This window comes from Ambystoma mexicanum, chromosome 2p (assembly GCF_040938575.1).
Source record: "Ambystoma mexicanum isolate Mex_15411 chromosome 2p, UKY_AmexF1_1, whole genome shotgun sequence".
Taxonomy (NCBI): Eukaryota; Metazoa; Chordata; class Amphibia; order Caudata; family Ambystomatidae; genus Ambystoma; species Ambystoma mexicanum.
This window is the reverse complement of record NC_090923.1, coordinates 1,064,487,312-1,064,508,768: the sequence shown is the minus strand read 5'-3', so window position 1 is coordinate 1,064,508,768 and position 21,457 is coordinate 1,064,487,312. Positions and strand designations below refer to the sequence as shown.

Sequence of the window (21,457 nt, the reverse complement as noted above, 5' to 3'; positions counted from 1 at the left end):
TTGCTTTAATAATAGTGATTTGTGTGTGAACATCAGAGTGTGTAAATTAAATATATATATATTCTTTTTGATACCAAGCTTTGGTCAGTGTTTCCTTGTGCCATAGTACTGTAGTCCTAATGTGTAAACCCTGAATACTGCTCATCTCCCTCTTGAGATAAGTCTGACTGATTAGCCACAGCTACCAACTAAATCTTTGTGGTACAGACTGATACCAAAGGGGATTTTCTTGCATATACCTATAGTCATAATCTTCTGTAGTGCTCCTTAAGGGAACTGCACAGGATTCTGCCTAACAACCCGGAACACTACTTCCAGCATTAGAATGCAGCTACCCCCACAACAATCTGGCCTAGCTGCACACCTACTACCGGTCTCACATACCCTGCACACTACTTCCAGCATTAGAATGCAGCTACCCACAAGGACAACTCAGGCTAGCTGCACACCTACTACCTGCCTCACATACCCAGCACACTACTTCCAGCATTAGAATGCAGATACCCACCACGAGAAATTCGGTCTAGCTGCACACATGCACTATTTATTGCTCTGGCTTTCGCCACTGACCTGGACTACGGTGCCCGAGGGCATTCAACCTACAGCGCTTTGAGAGCATAGTAATGGTGAAAAGTGCTATTCAAGTGCCCATTAACATAATATAGTGTGAGTTGTGTTTCATTCTAAAAGATGTTCAGTTTAGAAAAGGTATTGGAATGTACAAAAAGGTTGCATTGATGTATTGTCATTTTTGTGGTAAATGGGCCCTTTTTATTGGAATAATTACCTGCGTTTTTTAAAGGTTGAGGGCGGCCGTTTTGCAAGAGCTGCTTTTGGAAACAAATCTTCACTTTCGACGGCAGGGTGTATAAGAATGCCTGTACTCAGTACATGGCACATTACACATTTACTGTGAGAGAAGCTTGCTCTGCCCCTGCCTGGGCTCTAGATGCATGTGAGAAATGATTGCACTAGCTATGCCCATGTTGTACATTTTCAACAGTATGTGAGGAAAGCTTCACTTACACCTGTCTATGATGTTTTATTATTATTATTATTATTATTATTATTATTATTAATATTATTATTTATGTGCGAGGTTGGTATATAAGGGAAGCTTGCATTGCATATGCTGGACCTCTCATGTATGTGAGGGTGCTGTTCACTGCATTAAACAAGCTACACATGGTTTTTAAATGAAAGGGATGCTTATACTGCCACCGGTGTACATGTTCTGTATTGCAGGGAGACCTTGCATTACCCATGCCTGTGCTGCACCTATTCGGCCTGTGAGGGAAGCTCGCGCTAAGCAAGCCTAGGGCCACACCTGCTCACAATGTGAGGGACGCTTACACTGCCACCGGTGTACATGTTCTGTATTGCAGGGGGACCTTGCATTACCCATGCCTGTACTGCACCTATTCGGCCTGTGAGGGAAGCTTGCGCTAAGCAAGCCTAGGGCCCCATCTGCTCACAACGAGAGGGACGCTTACTCTGCCACTGGTGTACATGTTCTGTATTGCAGGGAGACCTTGCATTACCCATGCCTGTGCTGCACCTATTTGGCCTGTGAGGGAAGCTTGCGCTAAGCAAGCCTAGGCCACACCTGCTCACAATGTGAGGGACGCTTTAGAAAGCTGCCACTAGACCTGCCCATGCAATAGCACATCTCTTTATGAGGGAAGCTTGAAGAGCACTGAACATGCTCTCTGTGACTTTTCTACAATACTGCAATACAGCGAAGCCGGCCAAGCTTGCATGAAACCCCTGCACAAACAGTCATGATGGGTTGCAATGTCTTGTTAATTTGATATCTGCTTCTGCATTAAGAGAATCTTAAAAATGTTGTCGCAGGGCCCGTCCGTAAAGTACCATCTCGGTTTGTGCAGGAAGTCTTCAGTGCCCTAGCTATAGTTCACCAGCTCTCTGAGTGAAGGGATCTTGCACTTTTGCTGCTCCTTGTATACCTGTCCTGCGTTTGAGGGATGTGTGTTGGGCCCTGCCTTACCTGTTGCCTGTGTGGCCGATACATGAACATGCTTCAATTTGCCCTGTTCACATTGTGTCTCTGTGTGAGGAAGGCATGCAACTTTGCTGCTCATGCTGCACCTGCACTCTTTGGGTGTGAATCTTGCAGTACTGCTGCAGGTACTGTACCTTCCTTGCGATGTGCATGTTGCTGTGCGTTCCTCGTATGTTTATTCGCCTTTGCGAGCCTTTGAGCGAGCATCAGTGTGCATGGTTTAATGTGGCTTTGTGTGGGTTTGTGTTAGTGTGTGCTTCTGTGGGTCTGCCCGATGCTCATTGTTTACACCTCTGCTCACAGAAGGGAATCCGCAAGCTTTGGCTCTCCAGATGTTTTGGACTACAGCTCTCATCGGCCCAAGCCAGCACAGTCAATGATGTAGGCTAATGGAGACAGTGTGTGTGTGTTTGCATGTGGCAGTGTAACACATAGGCATTACAGCAATGGCTTATGGGGTATGTTGGGGATGTAGCATGTTTGTGAAGAGGCATTGCATAATTGATGGTTAGCCTAGCAGAAAGGAGGGTAGGGGTGGCAAACTAATCCTTTACTCAGTACAGCAAAAAATCCTTGCGCCAGCACTTGGTGTAAGGAGAAGCGAGACCAACAACTTCCAGAGACATCACCTACTTACCAGACTCAATAACTGGAAATAAATAATTGACACAGTACACAAGAAAGTCATACAGTGGGATGCAGCAAAATAAGGTTTCAACCTCGTTTATTGAGATGGGAGAAAGGTCAACACTTTTACAATGTATTACAATTTAGAGTAAAATCCCCAAAATGTCACCTGTCTGCCCATGGTATTAGGTTGGTCTCATAATCTGCAGCTGTTTTCCACATTCTCTCACACCAGTCCTGAGTCAGAAGGTTTATTCTGAGCCGCAACAGAGAAACAGGCACTCGTGAAGCATATATGTATGGGAGTAGGTAGAGTGTATGGTCAACAACAATGTAGACACCAGTGGTCATTTGGTTTAGGTGAATGATAAGACCATGTGACCTTGATGGGATTGAAGAAATAATAAAACCATGAGCCTTTCCTAAATTTCCAGGAACATGTGAACCGACCTGCGGCACTGTGGCTTCCTGAAAGGTCATGTAAGGTGAGACGGCAGGGTCAGCATCCTCCGGCTGTCAGCGTGCTTTGTGTAGCGTGACCACAGAGCAGCAAGCAGTGCTGGTTTACAGAGGGGAGTATGATATGACAAATATCATATGATAAGTCATTTATAACACGCCTGTACACAAGTGTTTCTAGGTGCAACAAGACAAGGGATGGAAGACAGAGGGAGGACAAGACAATCGATCTTACCAGGCCTTGTGTCATTCAGATCATGCAAGTGCGAGAACACGAAGTGCAAGAGGAAAGGGAGTTGGGGAGTGCAAGGGCTAGGGGAGGGGAAAACAGGGCAGCACTGTTCTGAGTAAGTGTAATTATAATCATAATTCCTGGGTACCTAAGGAAATTAAGGGATCAACGTCGACAACTTTGGGCCCTATCAACATCTGATACTGAGCCAGTGAAAACTGAGGATGAGGAGACGGTAGTGCTGTCCAAATGTGAAGAGGTAATTTCTCGCAGAAGCAGGGTGGCTAAGAAGAAATGCAGTCACTATAGCTTAGCCAAATCCTACAAGGTGAACTGCTCTCACCTGAAAACCAAGAGACCTGAGCAAAGCAAAACACAGGGTCCTAGGAGTGGTGTGACGCCTGTGGACGGGCACACACAGCCAGGGATGGATAGAACAAGGTGGGGTCAAGAACAAGAAGGAGGGCCATCCAAAGCGTAAAGTGAATCCTGATAAAGGAAAAGAATAGAAACCACCAAGACCTATCCAATCCTTGACATTTGGGACACGTAACTCCTGAATCTCAAAAGAAACTCCTTACCTTGCTGGGTTCAGGGGATGCCAATGCCGTGAGAGGTTGATTCAATGGTCTCTAAGATTTGGTCTATTTGTTTAATGAAAAATGTGTTGATTTAATCGCATTTTCCTGAGTTGCTGGTACCTCGAGGTCGGGTGAGGGTTTGGTACAATTCTTTACCACTTCAAAGAGGGCTTTTCTCCTGTTGGAGGCTGCCGCAATGGTAGTGGAGTAGTAAACAGCTTCGGCCTCAGATTAGAGCATGGGAATACATTTGGAGAGTATGGGGGTGGTTGAAAGTAGAATGAAACATGGTTTTTGGTAAATGTTTTGTTGTGATGAAGGCCAGGTAAATACAACTAAGTAAGACCCATGGGATGGGCGGATCTCCAGCACCTTCGGCCGAAACATGTTATGTCAACATTGTTTTTTTATTAATGTAACATCTTGGGATGTGGGACACATTGAGCCATAGCAGACAACTAGTAGAACAGCTACACATCTAAACTGTGTGACTGTGGGTCTAAGCCACTAAGGTGATATAATGGTTTAGAAAATCTGACCATGAAATGAATTAACACATTCATAATTGATGAAGCAATCATTTTGTAATAAGATTGTGGGGCATCATGGTGTCTCCCAGAATGAAATAAGTTAAATGGAAACAGATGGTATATTGTGCTGATTTTCACACGTATACTAACTCCCTGTATTTACTTTTTGCACCTTGCACTTTATGGATAGTGTTTACATGTATGTGTATTTTGTGGAATTGTATAGTATGTGTGTATATATACCTGTGAAGAACAATGGCAATACACTGTTTTGACCATTATTGGATACAGTAATGCTATGGGGAGAGTTGTGATGGTGAACAAAAAGTTAATTGAATAGATGCGTATGTCTATGTGAACTCCTCGAACAGTAGTTATGGGTAGATGAGGGATGGGGAGCCTATCCCCTTTCTTTGATCCATTTGGGTGGACCCCACATGTGGTCCCCTGTAAACAAACAACTGGAGAAGACCCTTTTTGGCGACAAGGTTTATGTGGCTGACCTGAGGCACTGCAGCTTTCAGAAAGGAAATGCCACGAGAAGGCCTGATCATCACGTGTCAGCTATACACGTGCTGTGTGTCATCACAGCAGAGCAGAGAGCAATGCTGGTGTAAAACGTGGAGCACCAAGATCCTGTTTCCATTGTGCCTGAAGAAAACCAAGGGACCAAGGTTGAACATATCAGACCCTGCCAATATCTGATACTGACACAGTGGAAACTGAGGATGAGGAGACAGTTACCCTCACTGACCAAGATGCACTGATGGCTAGTAGGAGCAGTGTGGTGAGGAAGAACTGGAGTTACCGCCATTTAACCAAACCATATGAGGTGACCTGTGCCAACCAGAAAGCCGGATGACCCAAGCAGAACGAGAAAGAGCCCACCGATGGACTTGCAAAGAACGAGGTGGAGGGAAGCAAGCAAAGTTAAAAGAAAGATGGGGAGAATCCAGAATGCGGGACTAGGAGAACCTTATAAGACACAGAGAACAGGGAAGAGAAATGATGAGAAAATGCTTCTTGGTGGGACACCACATTCAAGGTCCCACAGTGAAATTAAATAAGTAATTGTTAAAAAAGACACTGCATGCTGGGCACTAGCTCCAAGGTACCAGAGCAAACTGAGAGAGCCAATTGCTGAGAAATGCGGCATGCTGGGGCACTGATTACAAGGTCCCAGTTCGAATTGAAAGGACCAATTGCTGAGACAAAATGCTCACACGGTGACAAACAGTCAATAATCCCAGAGCAGCCTGGGAGAATCAATGATAATACTGCATGCTGGGTTACTAAGCAAAAGTCTCAGAGCTACGTAATAGAAACCACTGCATCCTGGGAGTGTGACTTAAAGGTCCGAGGGCAAACAGATGGAATTATTTGCTGCGAAACCACTGCTCACTGGGATAACAGGACAAAGGGGTCAGTGCAAACAATACTTGTTATTTGCTGGACAATACTGTGTCCAAGGACCCGGAGTGACCTAAGAGAACTAGGTGACGAGAAGACGCTACATGCTGGGATGTTGAGCTATGGTCTCTCAAACTGAGAGAATCAATCGCGGAGAGACCTCTTGCATCCTGGGACACTGAGTTGAAGATCAGTGAGCAAACTAACAGAATCATTTGCTAGGGAACCACTGCTCACTGGGAAACTCAGTCCAAGAACCCAAAGCAATTTAAGGATCAATTACTGAAAGACCACTACTTTCTGGGACCCTGATTCCAAGGTCCAAGACTGAATTGAGGAAATCCATTATAACATATCTATACAAGCTCGAGACGCGGAATCTTAGATCAAAGAGCGAATATGAGAAACCTGTGCATGCTAGGAGACTGTGCCCAAGGTCCCAGAGCGAACTGAGTGAAGTAATAGATACAGAACAGTTGCTTACTGGGAACCTATATCCAAGGTGCCAACGTGAGCTGAAAAACCCCATTCTGCCAGAAAATCCTGTACAACACAAAAAACAATAGTGCTAGCAGTACCATTTATTGGAATAACAAGTCCCAGGTCCCAACAGCACTAGAAAGAAAACCATTTTCTCCAAAACCATGGGATGACTGAACCTTGAATCCAGGTTCCCTGAAAGATGTAAGAGAGCAGTTGACCATAAAGGTGAGTTGTTGCATGCTGGGAAAGAGAACCCAGATACAGGACAAGACCCGAAATCATGAAGGATGATCAAAACCTTGACTGTTGGCACACTGACTCCAGAATCTCAACAGAAACAACAAAAGCCAACCCCGACAAAGCCCACACACCGACAAATACAATCCTGTCTCTTTCAACACCCCACATCTTTCGTTTACCTCGAATCCGTCGTGGTGAATATCCTGAACTCGGTATATGCGTCCCTGCAGGGTTTGTGGCATGTATAGGCAGGGGAGCAAAGAAACCCATTTCACTAAACGGATGAAGGTTCAATGTAGCATCCTCGCCAAGTTTTGAAGTCAATGGCAAACTTTATTCTGCACACATGAAAATGCACACTATAGTTATTGGCAACAGACGCTGCAAGCACCAAGACATCAACACATGCCACGCCCCACAAGCCTCCTAAAACATACGTTACATCATTGATATCATAGCATTCGATGTGGTCCCACTTACTTCTCTGACAACTGGCCTCATGTCCATCAACAATCTGTCTCAGTCCCACATTACTGACTTTGTGCACTCCAATACATTCTCATTACTACAACCCTGTCCCCAGCTGTGTTATTCCATAGTGGCCAACATGTTTCATTCCAATCTCTAGGTGCTTATCCAGTCCTGGGTTTTGTGTTGGATTCTGGGACTTGTAGTTTGGTTTTTATAATGGGAACAGCAGAAATACAAGTTCCAGAATGCAAAGAAAAAAACAAACTGGAAAAGCGCCTACATATTGGAATGGGCAATGTTGGCAACTATGTTATTCTTTTGTGCAGGTCCATGAGAATGAACAACTGCAGTCTACTTTTTAGCACAGAAGGTTGCACATGAAAATCATGATTGACCATCAGCAAATTCACACCTGAAAATGATGGAATAACCATGTCTTTGCATATATATATATATATATATATACATATTATATATATATATATATATATATATATATATATATATATATATATATATATATATATATATATCACAGCAGCAGTACCAAGAGTTTGGATCTCATGTGACTTGGCCATTATGATTATTTGATGGGCCAATGGCGATTTCACCTTGCGTTTGAAGAATGGCAGATAGGTTTAGTAAAAAAAAAAACATGGTGATTTATTTCATGCTGCACTGCTTTGAGAATTGTTTAGGTGCTGAGTCAAGCAGATGTAACACAGTGATTCGAGAAGTGCTTCCGCCCTCATGCCGCAGAGAGTCTTCCAAAATCCCGAAGCACTATAGGCCCCTTGACAGCCTGCGGAAGCTTGTGTCTCTTTAGATTTCCAATTTCCCGCTTCCCTTGCAGATCCGGAGTTCTCCACCAGATGGCGCACTGTGCGATGACATGGCCTTCAGCAGGTTGTGCTCACTGGACTCTGTAGCAGGGCTTTCTCTTTTGTCGTTGCTGCTTTATCCTTAGTCTCTGGCTTCACCTTTTTCCTTCTGAAAAATCAGCGAAAGGGACAGCAAGGTAAGACAGGGAACAGACTGATTTTAAAAGACCTTGTGCAAGGATTTCATATGTTCACTGTCTGACGAATTTCACACCCTAAATGTGTGATCAGCAGAATATACAGAATTACAAAAACCATTGAGCTTTGGTAATTTATCTGCAACTTTACAGAAGAATGACTGTAGTGCTGCTGCCTGCTGGGTTTAAATCAAGCAAAACGTTATGTTAGGGATTATACTAACACCACCTTAGTTCAGAGACAGCACAGTGCTGTACAGGTGGGGGATCATTTACCTGCAGCAGGTTCATTAATGGTAGTTCCTGCCCGTGTCATGCCTGGCTGACTTCTGGTGCCCCCTCGCTGCTCAGTATTAAAGTCCTATCCATGCTCGGCACGCCATTTTTGTTAAACGTCATTTTGTGCTCTGCATGCTAGACGACCATCATTTCCATAGAAAAATTGCATGTCTTCTGTACATTATAAAACACCTTGAGTGTGGTGCTGCCCCCTTAAGAGACGCGCACGCGGCAGCATGACGTTGCACGCCGCCGCATGCATGGGCACACTGGGCACACATTTCCTAGTAATCGTGGACGAGTACTCCCGCTATCCGGAGGTCGAGTTCGTGGACTCGGTGGCCTTTGAGCACGTGGTGGTGGCCATGGAGAAAGTGTTTGCCTCCCACGGTTTCCCCCACACCCTGTGCTCCGACAATGGGGCGCCGTTTCAGAGCGAGCACTTCTCAGAACTAATGAGGGGTATGGGGTTCAACATCGGAAGATCAGCCCGCTCTGGCCGCGGGCCAACAGTGAGGCGGAGAGGCTGATGAGAACTCTGAATAAGACTTTACGGATAGCGCAAGGCCAAGAGCAGTGCCTGCAGAGGGCTCTCTACCAGTTCCTACGAGTCTATCGCACTACCCCCCATGCCTCCACGGGAGTCGCCCCAGCCGAGGCCCTGTTCAAACATTGCCCCTGAGAGCTGCTACCCGAGGTGGGGGATAAAGAGCCCGGAGTGATCGATGATCAGCAGGTGGAACTGGATCGCCGGCTGCGGACAGAACAAGAGAGAGCGAGGAGAGGACTCCGCCCGCAACGACTGGAACCAGCAGATGAGGTGTTCATAAGGAACAGGCATCCCCATGGAAAGCTCTCTCTCCCGTATGAACCTGAATCACTTGATGTAGTGGCCGTCAAGGGGTCCATGGTGACAGCCTCGGACGGACGGTCGGCCGTCACCTGGAACGTGAGCTTCTTTAAGAAACTAGGTGACCCCAGAACTGAGTCCCCCCTTGAGCCTGACAGGATGGAAGTACCAGACGAGGGCAGAGGCCATCCCCCCATGGCTACATCCCCAGCCCGGGGAGTGTCGCCAGATGGACTGCCCGTGCCGGAGGTAAGCGGGAGGTACCCCCAGAGGGCTGGGCGAGGGAAACCCGCTTACCTCAACGATTATGTGCTGGGACATGTTTCGTAATGGGCCCGTGGGCCCCATGTGATAGTTACGGGGATCCAGGGTGGTTGTGAATAAAGGAGTGTGTGGGGAGTTTTGCAATTGCACTGGTTTTGTTATTGTTGTTGTTCGAGACTGTTTAATACACTGTTGTTTGTCCTCATGGAAAAGGAGGAGTGTGGTGCTGCCCCCTTACGGCTGTGGTAGTGTGACCGGGGAGCCCGAGCTGAACAGACGTGTGTGTTTGCGTCTGTGTGGTTGGGGGCTCACGGGAACCGCTGAGCAGGTCATGGAGAGACCCCCAACATTGAGGATCCTTTTCATTAAAAGGGAAATGGCACAGTGGGAACCCATTATGTTTGCCCTTATGTGTAAAAAGCCTCACTCTGTGCAATTTTCATCATTTGCGCTATAAAGTGCCAGAAATGTGTCAGAACAGGCGAAATCGCCTTTGCATGTGTTGTATGCACTTTGCATTGCAAATACTGTAAATGCCGACTACAGGTGCTAAAGACAGATTGATTCAGTAGGAATCCATTGGCTGAATGCAGTATTAAAATATCACGCTGGCGTTAATGCATTCGAATTCATATTGCAGAGAAAACGGGGGTGTCGAATGTGGCAAATCCAATCCATACCTCCACACAGAAATATAACACAACAAAAATGTTGTGGTGCATAAAAACATGTATTAACTTGTTACTCATACTATTTATGCAGGTTTATTACAAACTGCTTTGAGGAGAAAGAAAACCCTCATACTTTGTACATGTTTTTATAATGAACAAATGAAGGAAAGTTAGCAGCCTCCTGTTCAAGTAGCAGTCTGCTGCCATTCCGCCCTGGCAGCGGTGGCCTGGGCACCAAAAGGGGCCCTGGAAATAATGTCCAGAGTGGCCCCATGTTACACATTTCCAGCAAGACCAACACTTCTCCTATGAGAACATTTGAAAATAAAAAAGGTTACCACATACAAGAGGCCAAGGGTGCAAAGTTATGAACAGTGCTGGTTCTTCACCAATTTTACAAACGCCTAGGAGGGTGGTAGTCCTGCAGATCAGTCAGGCGCTGAGGCGGAATGCAAACTCAAAGGCCTAGGAGGTCATTTTCTAAACCCATCTCAATTGCATGGCGGGGACCTGTTACGTTTACACTTAAGTCCAAAAAGGCCCCATAAGTGGAAATGTCATCTTTTGTGTGAATAACAGATACTGGCGGTAACATACGCAGATTAGTGTGGCAGATTGGTTTGACCGTGGGAGGATAACTTAGGGGCAATGCGCTCGTCTTGGAAGCAAGGTTCGATCGAACACAGGTTGGACCCCTGGGTCCGCGCTTAGAAACCTCTGAGTATTAAGCGCATTATAAATAACCCATTACAATTACAGAGGGCCTCATTATTACTATTGCGGAATGGGTTAACGGGCACCGCTAATCGTGGCGGCGCCGTTAAACCCATTCTGCAATATTACGAGGTCCCAGAGCGGGCCCCACAAGGGGACCAGGGAGCTAACAACGGGCTGGTCGTAATCGGCCCGTTGTCAGCTCCCACACCCATTCCCATTGAGCCCTATGGGGGCTCAAATGGGAATGGGGAAGGCCCGGGTTCCCTGTAGGAGGAATTACCGGGCCCTCCAAACTCGGAATGGCCCGGTAATTCCCCATTCGGGGAACCCGGACCCGATTTTGTGGGCAGCCATGTCGCCAATAGCGCTATGGCTTCCTCCAAAGTCGTAATGAGGCCCAGAGTGACTGGGAGGTGGGGGAGTGGTAATTCCACTGTGTGCCCCGTGCCACCATCAAATAAATGGCGGCACATAAAACGCATGTTTTTTGCACGCTGTTAACGCTACGCCATAAGGAAAAGGACGCCCTTTATTGTAGCCTTCCACGTCAAACGATATGAATGCAGAAGCAGCAGCCAGTGCTGTACTAACCTGTTCTCGACCTCCTCGATGGTGTCAGGCAAGCCTTCATTTAGGGTCTCTGGGAGGAAGCAGGCCGCGAACCCCGATATCAAGGCGGCACCACCATAGATCACCAGTGGCAGGAAGGGAACGTATTCGCTGGTTATCTTCACCATGGGCGCCACAATGCCACCGACTCGAGCCATGGTGCTGGCATATCCCAGCCCACTCTGCCTGTGGAAATAGTGAAGTGCAGAAGGACCGTGTTTACCAGGAAGAGTTCATCAGACAGGTGAAACAAGAGAGAACCATTGCAGCATAAACATCGGTGACGCACAGGCCTTTGATATATTCTAAAGTTGTCAGACCCTTCATTTGGCATGGTAGACACAACTTTGTGCGCAAATGCCCCCTATCTTTGCGGACTACTGTTAATCAGGTGTCAGCCCCAGGATGTGTTGAATGTCCTGATTATTTTTCCCTGCACGCTCCTGACAGGCCGCCAAATATGTGATGTGCCTTCCTATTACACTCCATAATATCAGGAGAATATTCCCAACAAAGAAAAACAGGGTACTGCAGGTATGCCTGCATTTAACCGTTTATGCCACCGGCACTGGCCGGTCAATGCATTGAGATGAATGGCATGAGCAGCATTTATTACAAAAGAGGACCTAAGACATGAGGACGTAAGTCGGTAAGATAGCTCAGTGGGTCGAGCTGCTGTGTGATCTGCAGGTCGCAGGTCCGAATCCCGGCAAGGCCAACGCAGCCTTTCTTCGTTCCGATGCTGATAAATGAGTGCCAAATGCAGTTGGGTGATATTGTATGTAAATATGCTCAATGTAAAGAGCTTTGGAGAAAATCGATATATAAATAGCATATCATTATCACATCATCATCCACAAGGCCTTCTGGGGCCTCAACACCTTCAACTCTCTCTTCCTAAATACCTTCCGTTTCGAGCTCTTTGATCATCTGCCTCAAACTCCCTCAGGGTCAGTCGCTTCTCCAAGCAATGAGTTGGTGGTAGATCTCTTTCTTCGGCTGGGGCCTCCCTCTGGAACAGCCTTCCTGCCTCCCTGAAACTTGAGGAGAATCATCTTCGGTTCTGAAAGCACCTCAAAACCTTTCTCTTTGCTTCTGCTTTTTCTCCTCTTCTCCCTTGCTGACTTCCTGGCTGACACTGACTTTACACTGGTTGCCTGGCCGCCCTCTGATCTCGGGCCCAGGTCCCCTCCCCCACCAGTCACACTCCTGCACTGCCCTCCTGGCAACCCCGCACTTGGGAACTGTTTCTGTATCCCTACAGTCCCATTACCAGCACTTGACACCTGTTGTCTGCACTTACCCTTGCACTGCCACCTGCTGGCCGTACTTTACCTATTGTTATTATTTTCTTATCCCATGTACTGCACTGTCCTCTCCCCCTTCCCACCCTGCACTTCTCCCCCCTCCCCTTCCCATGCAATTGCGTGATCTGAATGACACCTGGCCTAATAGGATCGCTGTCTGTCTTCCCTCTGTTCCCCTCCCTTGCCTCGTCGTGCCTTGAAACACCTGTGTATAGGCACGTTATAAATGCCATATCATATATCATATCATATATCATATTATTACTGCTGCTATAGTGTCACCTGTGGTGAAGACAGCTACACTCTTCACTTCTGGGAATTGCTAGTTTTGTATCATAGATGTCTGTGTCCTGTAAGGATATTTGGCGTGTTACAGCACAGAGTACAGCACTACTGCACAGGTAGCAATTTTTTTTTGATGCAGCACCACCACATGGGTGTGGTGCATTGCTATATGTGTTTCCAGATTAACATGGACATATAAGTAAAGACAGGCTATTCAGTCAAAAACGATTTTAACATATAAGATGCAAATCTATTTTTACAGTTAAAAGCACACGTGCACATTCAAAAATGCACACTATTTTTCACCTGAAATGCCTATGGTGCAAGAGACACATCTGAAAATTAATAACTAACCTTATTAATAACTAACCTGACTAATAAAACTGCATTTAACATAACCCACTAATAAAAATGTGTCTCCACTGCAGAATTAGGCCTACTCTGAAAGTGAACTTTTAAACGCACATTCATTTTTTTCTTTTTCTCTGCTGCTCTGTCCACATAACTACAGGAAGCAAAGGACTCGAAGGAACAGGAAATCAGTTGGTTACAAATGGTTACTGTAGAAATGTGCCATTGTGTAGTGAGGGAGGAGATGGCATGATTGATTCTGATTGGAGCAGCGTCATAGCAAGTATCATGCTACAGGCAGTGATTAGAGTTTTGCTGGGGGAGCTTGAGGAGAGGGGGAGGACATTCGAGATTTGGCAGAGCTGGGAGAAGGACCTGTTTCCTGGCTGAAGCATTCCTGCTGCAAAAGCTGAGAATTCCAGGCAATAACCCCGGTTTGAGAACGAAAGACGCTTGTTTTCACTGGGGTTAATCTTCAAGGGAGCCAAATTCAGAAAGAGAACAGCTGGAGAAAACTCATGCTGAACAGATAAGGTAATTACAGAAGTGTGGGGGCTGAGTGTGTACGAGAATATTCAGACAGTGTAGGAAAAGAGATTCCTGTGCTTTACTCACATGTTTAATGTTGCAAATTGAGTTCTTGTCTCCGCCACTCTCTTTTCAGTGTATCACAGACAATGCTGTTACTGTGCTATTTTATTTATTTCTGTAAAAAGTGAGATCGTGTTTAAATGCAACTTTTATAATACACAAAAAAAATCTGAAAGCAGACGGGTGGTGTGTTTTATATTTACCAATACAGTGCTGATGATGTGGGGAGATGTTTAGACAGTGCAGTGTCATTTTCAAGGTAGCTAAACATCAAATTTGGCTACAGCCGTGTGCACAATGTAATTCAGTATGAGCAATTATAACTAACTGTGTGTGTTGTAGTTTGTCGGAGGTCTATGAGTCGGCAAAAAGGGAGGCCCGGGACATAGTTCACTACCGTATATAAGATAGTGAAAATACCACATGATAGCTCGCTGCCGTAGATAAGACAGAGAGAAATTGCCCATGGTGGCACACTAAAAATGAAAATGTGGTGTTCTTGAAATGCAAGCCTGAGGTCTCTCTAGTGATTACACGAAAAATCTAAACAAAAATAAGGGGTTCTGGATATTGGGGCCACAAATAAAACAAGGGAATTATGCTCACCAAAATACCACCAACCACGCATACCAACCACGCATACCAAATACGCATGTCTGTGTGCTGAAATAATGCATGTCCACTGTATTATTGTTGTACATGGCCCAATCTGAATATAAGGAGTGATTGTTGCTAAGTTATTTTTCGGCTGTAATAAAATACCGTCAGGCCCCAAATCTCCACAAAATACCCTACAGTCCTTTCCTATTAGCATACTTGATCGAAAAACATTTGACCTTTTCCATTTGATTGAATTTCTTTGATTGTTTTTTTTTTGGTCAAACTAAATCAAATAAATAGATGGGGAGGGGCAAGGGAATAGGTTAAGGTGGGGGGATGTGAGGGGGTTGTGGGGTACCCCACACATTTTCAACCAAAAAAGATCCCAGAAAAGTAGGTCAAATTGGAAAATTTCAAATATTTTCGACCAAGTAGACCTAAACCGTGTCCTTTAGCTATCGCCCTCTCTTCTTGGCATGCTATCCCTCTTGCGCTTCCTTCCCCTTCCCCATTCATCCCCCTTTCACCTTCCCTGGTTGCTATGGGTCTGCCTGAGAGACACTTGTGGGTGAGTAGGTGGCCTTGTTGGGGCTGCTAAACTGTATTAACTTGGACAGAATTCCATGTAAGGGAGCAGGAAACTAAAGGCATGATCATAACATCACTGCCTCATCACTTAACGACGAAGTGACCCTAAATCTGGAGACCAGCATTTGACGTTATAATCATGCCTTTATTTTCCTTTTCAGTTTACACATAATTCTGTCCAAGTCAACAAAACGTGGCTATCTACAAAAATGTTTGGATTGTAAAAAATGGCTACTTTTTAGTATTAAAACATATGTTTACTTTCCTAAAAATACATCAATTTGCAACGAGAACTATATATTTACTTCCCAAAAATCCTTCTACACCCAACTTCTCGAAATAGGGAGCAAAATACACTTAACTGGAATTGACATGCCAAGCTGTCACTGCTACTGAAAAGCATGTTCACATTCCTCAGTTATGCTGTCTTCATTATACTTTGTTCAAGTCATGCACTGTTTCCATGACTGTCTAGTTTATCCTTCCTTGCGACCTTAAAATGCCCACAATATTCTGGATGAAATCATGCTTAATTTCTGCTAACAAACGTACTTTAATTCCGTCCAATCCACCCCAAACCTTGTCAAACCTCCTTGACATTTTGAAGCCACCAGGAAACCATCATATAAGCTCGTCTTGTTTGGTTACTTTGAAATCAATACCACTCACATCTTCTAATGCTCACCAGGGATCGTGGCCCATAAATCAATGTCTTTGCATTTGGCTGCACAACATCTTAATTGACTCCCACTCCTAGGATCATGTAGAGTTTTCAGTGTTACCCATTGTCCCCATCAGACCATAAGCTATGATCGTCAGAGCAGACCCATGCGTCATCTTCTCAAAGATATATTTGAAGAGTTTCCTTAGATCCAAGAAGATTGCTTCCATCACTCTTCCCAAAAATAATTCCTTATAGTTACAAAATGTATTTATATACAGGAGGAAAAATGCTCTTTTGATCAGAAAAGAATGTACAGTGGATAAGAAATCAGGTTTGACGGGAAGCGGTACGTTTCTTACAATGGGGTTAGTTTGAGGGACATTCTGACCAGATTGTGGCAAAGTAAATAGAACAGTCACCAGGGACAATACCTAAGCAGACATACATAGATTTAGGACAATGAACATTGAACATTTTTAAGTGCAGGAAGGCGGTACGGCCAGCTGTACTCGGGATGTGAAAATGATGACTGAAGTGCTAGAGTGGAGGCAGAGGAAGTGAGGGGCAGAGGCGAGGGAACATTTTTAGCTGTGAGGCACATGAGAGGCAGGTTAAGAGTGTAACTCTGAGGTGAGGAGGTAGGCTTAGTGGACTGTTTCTCGAATGTCTGGGGGAAAATAATTCCATGCAAATGGAGCAAGAAGAGAGAAGGAGCAGAAGCGAGAGGAAGTATAGGGAAGGCAATGAGCCACAAGGGGAATCGAGGAGGATATATACAGTGGTGCCTCACCGTGGATAGATTTGTGAACCAGGAGAAGACATTTCAATCTGGCCCTGTTTTGCATCGTCAGACATACAGGCTGATGATGGTCTGAGGAAGTAGGTGTGAAGTGAAGGAGTCCAAAGAGAGTCCTGGTAGCGAAGTTAATAGTCTTGTCAAGAGGACAGAAAGCATAGTTGCGGCGACCAAAGAGGAGGTTGGCACTGTAGTCCAGTTTGGAGAAGACAAGAGTGGTTAAGCAATGCTTGGCAGTGTTGAAAGGAAGGAGATGCCTGATTTTCCTAATATATAGGAGGTTGAGGTGAGCTGCTGTTCCAGTTTTGGAGATGAAAGTAGAAAAGGTGTTAGACGGGTCATAGAGGACGCTGAGGTTTCTGGCTGAAGAAGAGTAGGGGAGAGTGTCAGGTGGGAACTGGATAGGCAGAAGAAGAGATGAGAGAGAGCTTTGGTTTGGTAGAGTTTAACATCAGTGAGTGTGAAACCATAAAATATTTAATGACAGAGGGACAGTTTTGATAGAGTTCAGGAAAAGAGAAGAAGATTTGGGTGTTGTCTGCAAAGAGTTGGGACGAGAACTCAATGGAGGAGATTAGTTCCCCAGGAGCAGAGGTGTAGAATGTAAAGAGTTGTGGACCCAAGACAGAGCCTCGTGGAACGCCAACAGTTAGACAAATGAGTTGAGAGGTGTTGTTGCTCCAAGAGACAGAATTGGCAAGGTGCAACGTAGGATTCAATCTAGTCAAGGGCTCGATCGCACATCCCAAGAAAAAAGAGAGTATTAACCCCTTAAGTGCCAAGGACAAGGTATCTCGTCCTTGGGATTACATCCCCAGTGCCAAGGACAAGATAGCTCATCCTTAGCACTTAAGGGGTTAATGAAGGAGAAAATGTTAGAAGACTTTGAATGGTGAAATACTGAAATCACCAAAAAAGGCCTTGGCACTGGGGGGGAAACCCCACGGTAGTTGGAGATCAGACTGATTGACAGTGTCAAAGGCAGCAGAACGGTCAAGGAGAATTAGGATAGAGTATACATTTGAGTGCTTAGCAGAGGCGAGGAAGTTGGACACATTCATGAGAGCAGTTTCTGTGGAATGACAGGAGAGGGATGACGGTGGCTGTTTTGAAAATGGGAAACAAACAGAGTCGAAGGACAGGTTGAAGAGGTGAGCTAGCTGAGAGGCCACTAAGGGGGAAATAGGCTTGACTAGCTAAGGAGCAAGAGGGTCTGATGGGGCACAAAAGGGGTTAGCCTTCCTGAGTAGATATAGCACTTCATCAATATTAGTGGGACTAAAGTGGGATATAGATGCAGAGGATGATGGTAGAGTAGATGGAGTATAGAATGTAGGAGGGAGTGTGAGGAAGGTCAGGAGAGTGCCTCTAATTTTGGAAATGTTTGCAGTGAAGTCTTAAGCTAGATCATTAGCTGTAAGAGTGGGGTTGATAGTCATAGACTTAGGAGGAGTGAGGAGTGAGTTCAGGGTGCCCTGTTGCCGGCGAGGATGGTTGGAGTGAGAGTCAATGAGGGTGATGTGGAATTCCCTTTTTGCTCGAGTGGACTTGAAAGAGTTCAGGGCAGAGAGGTAGAGTTGCAGGTCCTCTTGTGAGTTTGTATGCCTTCATTTTCGCAGCAGCCGACGCATGTCTGTGCAGAGAGAGTGTATGCATGGGGTGACCCTTGGTTGAGGATGCTGAGACTTAAGGGTGAAAGTCAGCAGTGGGAAGTGAGAGGAGAATGAGTCATATAGTAGGGATTGGAAGTTGGAGAAGGCAGTGTTGGTAGAATAGGCATGAAGGAGGAGAGTGAGACTAGGTTGGAGAGAAAAGGGGAATGGCAGAAGGTTTACATTTCCTTTTAGTAATGGGTAAAGTAAGTGGTGAGAAAATGTCATAGAGTGGAAAGAAGATGGTGGTGGAAACAATTGAGCGATAAGATATGGGTGGTGTGACAGTAGTATTAGTGGCTTAGAGAGCAGTGGAGATGAATAAGAGATCCAAAGAGTTACACCATGTTTGTGTAGGCACGTTATAGAGTGGAGAATGAGGTGGTATTTACTGTAAAGAGAATCAAGGAGTTTCCTAAGATCATCAAAGAATGGCCCAGTGGGACCAGGAGGGTGATAGATGGAGATGATGTGAACAGAGTGAGGCAGAGCAATAGTAGAGATGGTGAATTCAAAAGAGGTAGGGGAGGACATGGCATTGGAAATTTGTAAGGCATTGAGGTGTGAAGAGAGTAGGTGTCTGACACTTCCACCTCTGCCAGTCAGTCGAGAGAGTGAATGAAGGGTAGTTTGGAGTCATGAAGAGCCGCCAGAGTGACAGTGTCAGATGGAGAAATCCAGGTTTCACTGGTAGCAAGAAGGTCTAAGGATGATAGCTGGAGGGAAGGTAGTCAGTGATAAAGGACGTTTTGTTGCATATGGACTGAGCAGAGAAGGATATAGTAGCCACCCTTAGCTCTGTCCGCCCTTTGCTCTGGACGCCCGGGCAAATGGACGCCCAACAGACAGTGCTTAAATACCCAAAGTAACTCCAAATTACTCTGTCAAAGGTGACAGGAGCAGTCCCTAGATCGATCCTTGGTGCTTCTTTGGGTCTCCTGACTTCTGCGGGCAGCCTCAGGCAGATGGAAAGAGTGCTTCTGGTGTCGTTGGGGTGAGCTCTATTTTGCTCCCAGTCCAGTGGAAGCCCCTTTATGGAGGGAGAGAGACCTTCTAAAGATGGCGGGTTTGGGTTCAGAGGTCACAGGAGTAGTCCCTTAATCGATCCTGGATGCTTCTTTTGGGTCTCCTGACCTCTGCAGGCAGCCTCAGGCAGATAGAATGAGGGCTGCTGGTGGTGTTGGGGTGAGATCTGTGTTGCTCCCAGCCCAGCTGAAGCCCCTTTAAGAGGAGGAAAGACCATCCAGAGATGGCAATTCTGGGGTCAGATGTCACAGGGGTAGTCACTAGCTCGATCCTGGATGCTTCTGATTTGTCTGGTGTTCCCTCTCTTGTGATCCCCAGCTATGGTGGATCATATAACCCATTGGTCTCAAGACGTTCTACAACTCTTCCAGTTTATTAGTCGATCTAGGAAATTCCTGACCACTAAGGTCAGTCTTCCAATGCCCAATAGCTTTCAGCCCTCTGCCACATGACACCTTTCTGGAGAAGGCCTCCATGTGTTTCCATCAAAGTATCTAGAACTTAACGCTGCTTCAATATCCAGGGTAACATGGCTGCAGATTGGCACAGTACCATGTTATTAATGAACAATATCTTGAAAAAGGGTTCCCAAAATACCAGCACATTTGAGAATATCATTACTCTGGTTCAACAGATCAGAGTGCTTCAAACAGAAGCCCTGTACAGAGTACACAACAGTAAGCAGAGGAATTCTGTTCCTGAGCACTTTGCAACAGTAGGGTAGTAGAATGTGGATGAAGCATAGACCTGTTTGTGAAGAGGAATTGGGAACATGAGAGTGCAGGTGAGACATGATGACAATACACGTATTGACAGCAATTCAAAAGGGTGCTGAAAGCTTCAGAATACACACTAGATTCAATGATGTACAGCTGTGAATCAGAGGATGTACCTGGTGGGGGCAAATGCCACTGTAGGCATCCAGAGCTCCTTCAAGAGATATGTGGTGCTTTCAGGCTGGTGTAAAAGGACTGAAGAGTTATGATGTTTTTATTGTCACATGGTAGGGAATTCATATGGTTGTGAGAGAAGGAGGAGATGGAATGGAAGCGGGAAGAGCAGCACGGGGAGAGCATGGATAGAGATGTTTTGGAGGGCTTGTGATTTCAAGATTCTGAGGGTGTGTGCGGGATAAAGAGTTAGATAGATGCAGCAGAGGTTCCATGGATATATTTGAAGATGAGGAGAAGTAACATAAAGATGTACTGATAGTACATATAGGGCCAGCCCTTGCTGAGGCAATAGATGGAGGTGGGAGAGGAGTATAGGAAGTTAGACAGTGTGCGGGTGGCAACGTTGAGTACTTTGTTATGGGAGAAGGATGAGTAGTGAGGAACATTCTAGGTGGAGGCTAGAACAATAGTCACAATTGACAGCTGTCATGATGTTGACCTTTCCCTCTTTGCCCAATCAAAGGGATGACCTCCTCCTGAATCCATCCTGCTGGTCCTAACTAATAAAAGAGAGAAACACGGGCAATCAGGAAGTGGACTTGAGTGGGGGAAAATACAAAAGGCATAACACAATATCAGGACCAAATTGTAGTTTAGCAAAAGCATTACAAACGGAGGCAACATGGGTAAGAATCCATAGACCAGGTAACTGACAACAACATGGAGGACCAGAAGCGTTGTGACACAAATTACTGACCTGGTGACCCAATTCATGTACAGAACCCTGCACTATCTGGCATTTCTAGTCAATCCTGTGTTCTTTGTCACCTGAATCATTTGCTTCAGATGGAACAGATAATATTCCCAAGTGAGGCTGAAGACTGTTGTGTTTTCTGGTAGGCACCACTGAAATCCTCTAGCCCCATGAGGGCCTAGTTTACATTCTGCTGAATATTGGCAGGTGCATTATTGTGTTTTATTGTATTGTCTTTGCAAAAAAAGATATTATGGGGTCAAAGTTCAACAATATGAACAGAACAAAAACAGACACGCCCATACTCCCACAGATAATTGTCATCAAGGCTGCGGTATGTGTACAGTACCTTTTTCAACATGGCTACATTTCTGTTTGCATTTTATATTATTGAGTTTTATTTTGAAGCTTTCGTTGATTTTGTAATAAAGGTAATATGGGAAAAAAATGTTATCAACAAACAGAACGATAGCTCTCTTTCATTTA

The 21,457-nt window shown here is 45.4% G+C and overlaps 1 protein-coding gene across 1 annotated transcript in view; it reads right to left on the bottom strand.

The window, feature by feature from the left end:
• Window positions 1-2,730: 2,730 nt before the first annotated feature.
• Window positions 2,731-21,457, bottom strand: part of LOC138567113 (solute carrier family 22 member 6-A-like) — a 303,311-nt gene continuing 284,584 nt past the window's right edge. Inside the window, exons 9-10 of the mRNA XM_069644996.1 lie at window positions 11,447-11,650; window positions 2,731-8,046 (exon numbers count right to left, since the gene is read on the bottom strand). Coding sequence (XP_069501097.1) covers window positions 7,956-8,046; window positions 11,447-11,650 — 295 coding nt within the window. The 3' untranslated portion in view covers window positions 2,731-7,955. The remainder of the gene's footprint in view (window positions 8,047-11,446; window positions 11,651-21,457) is intronic.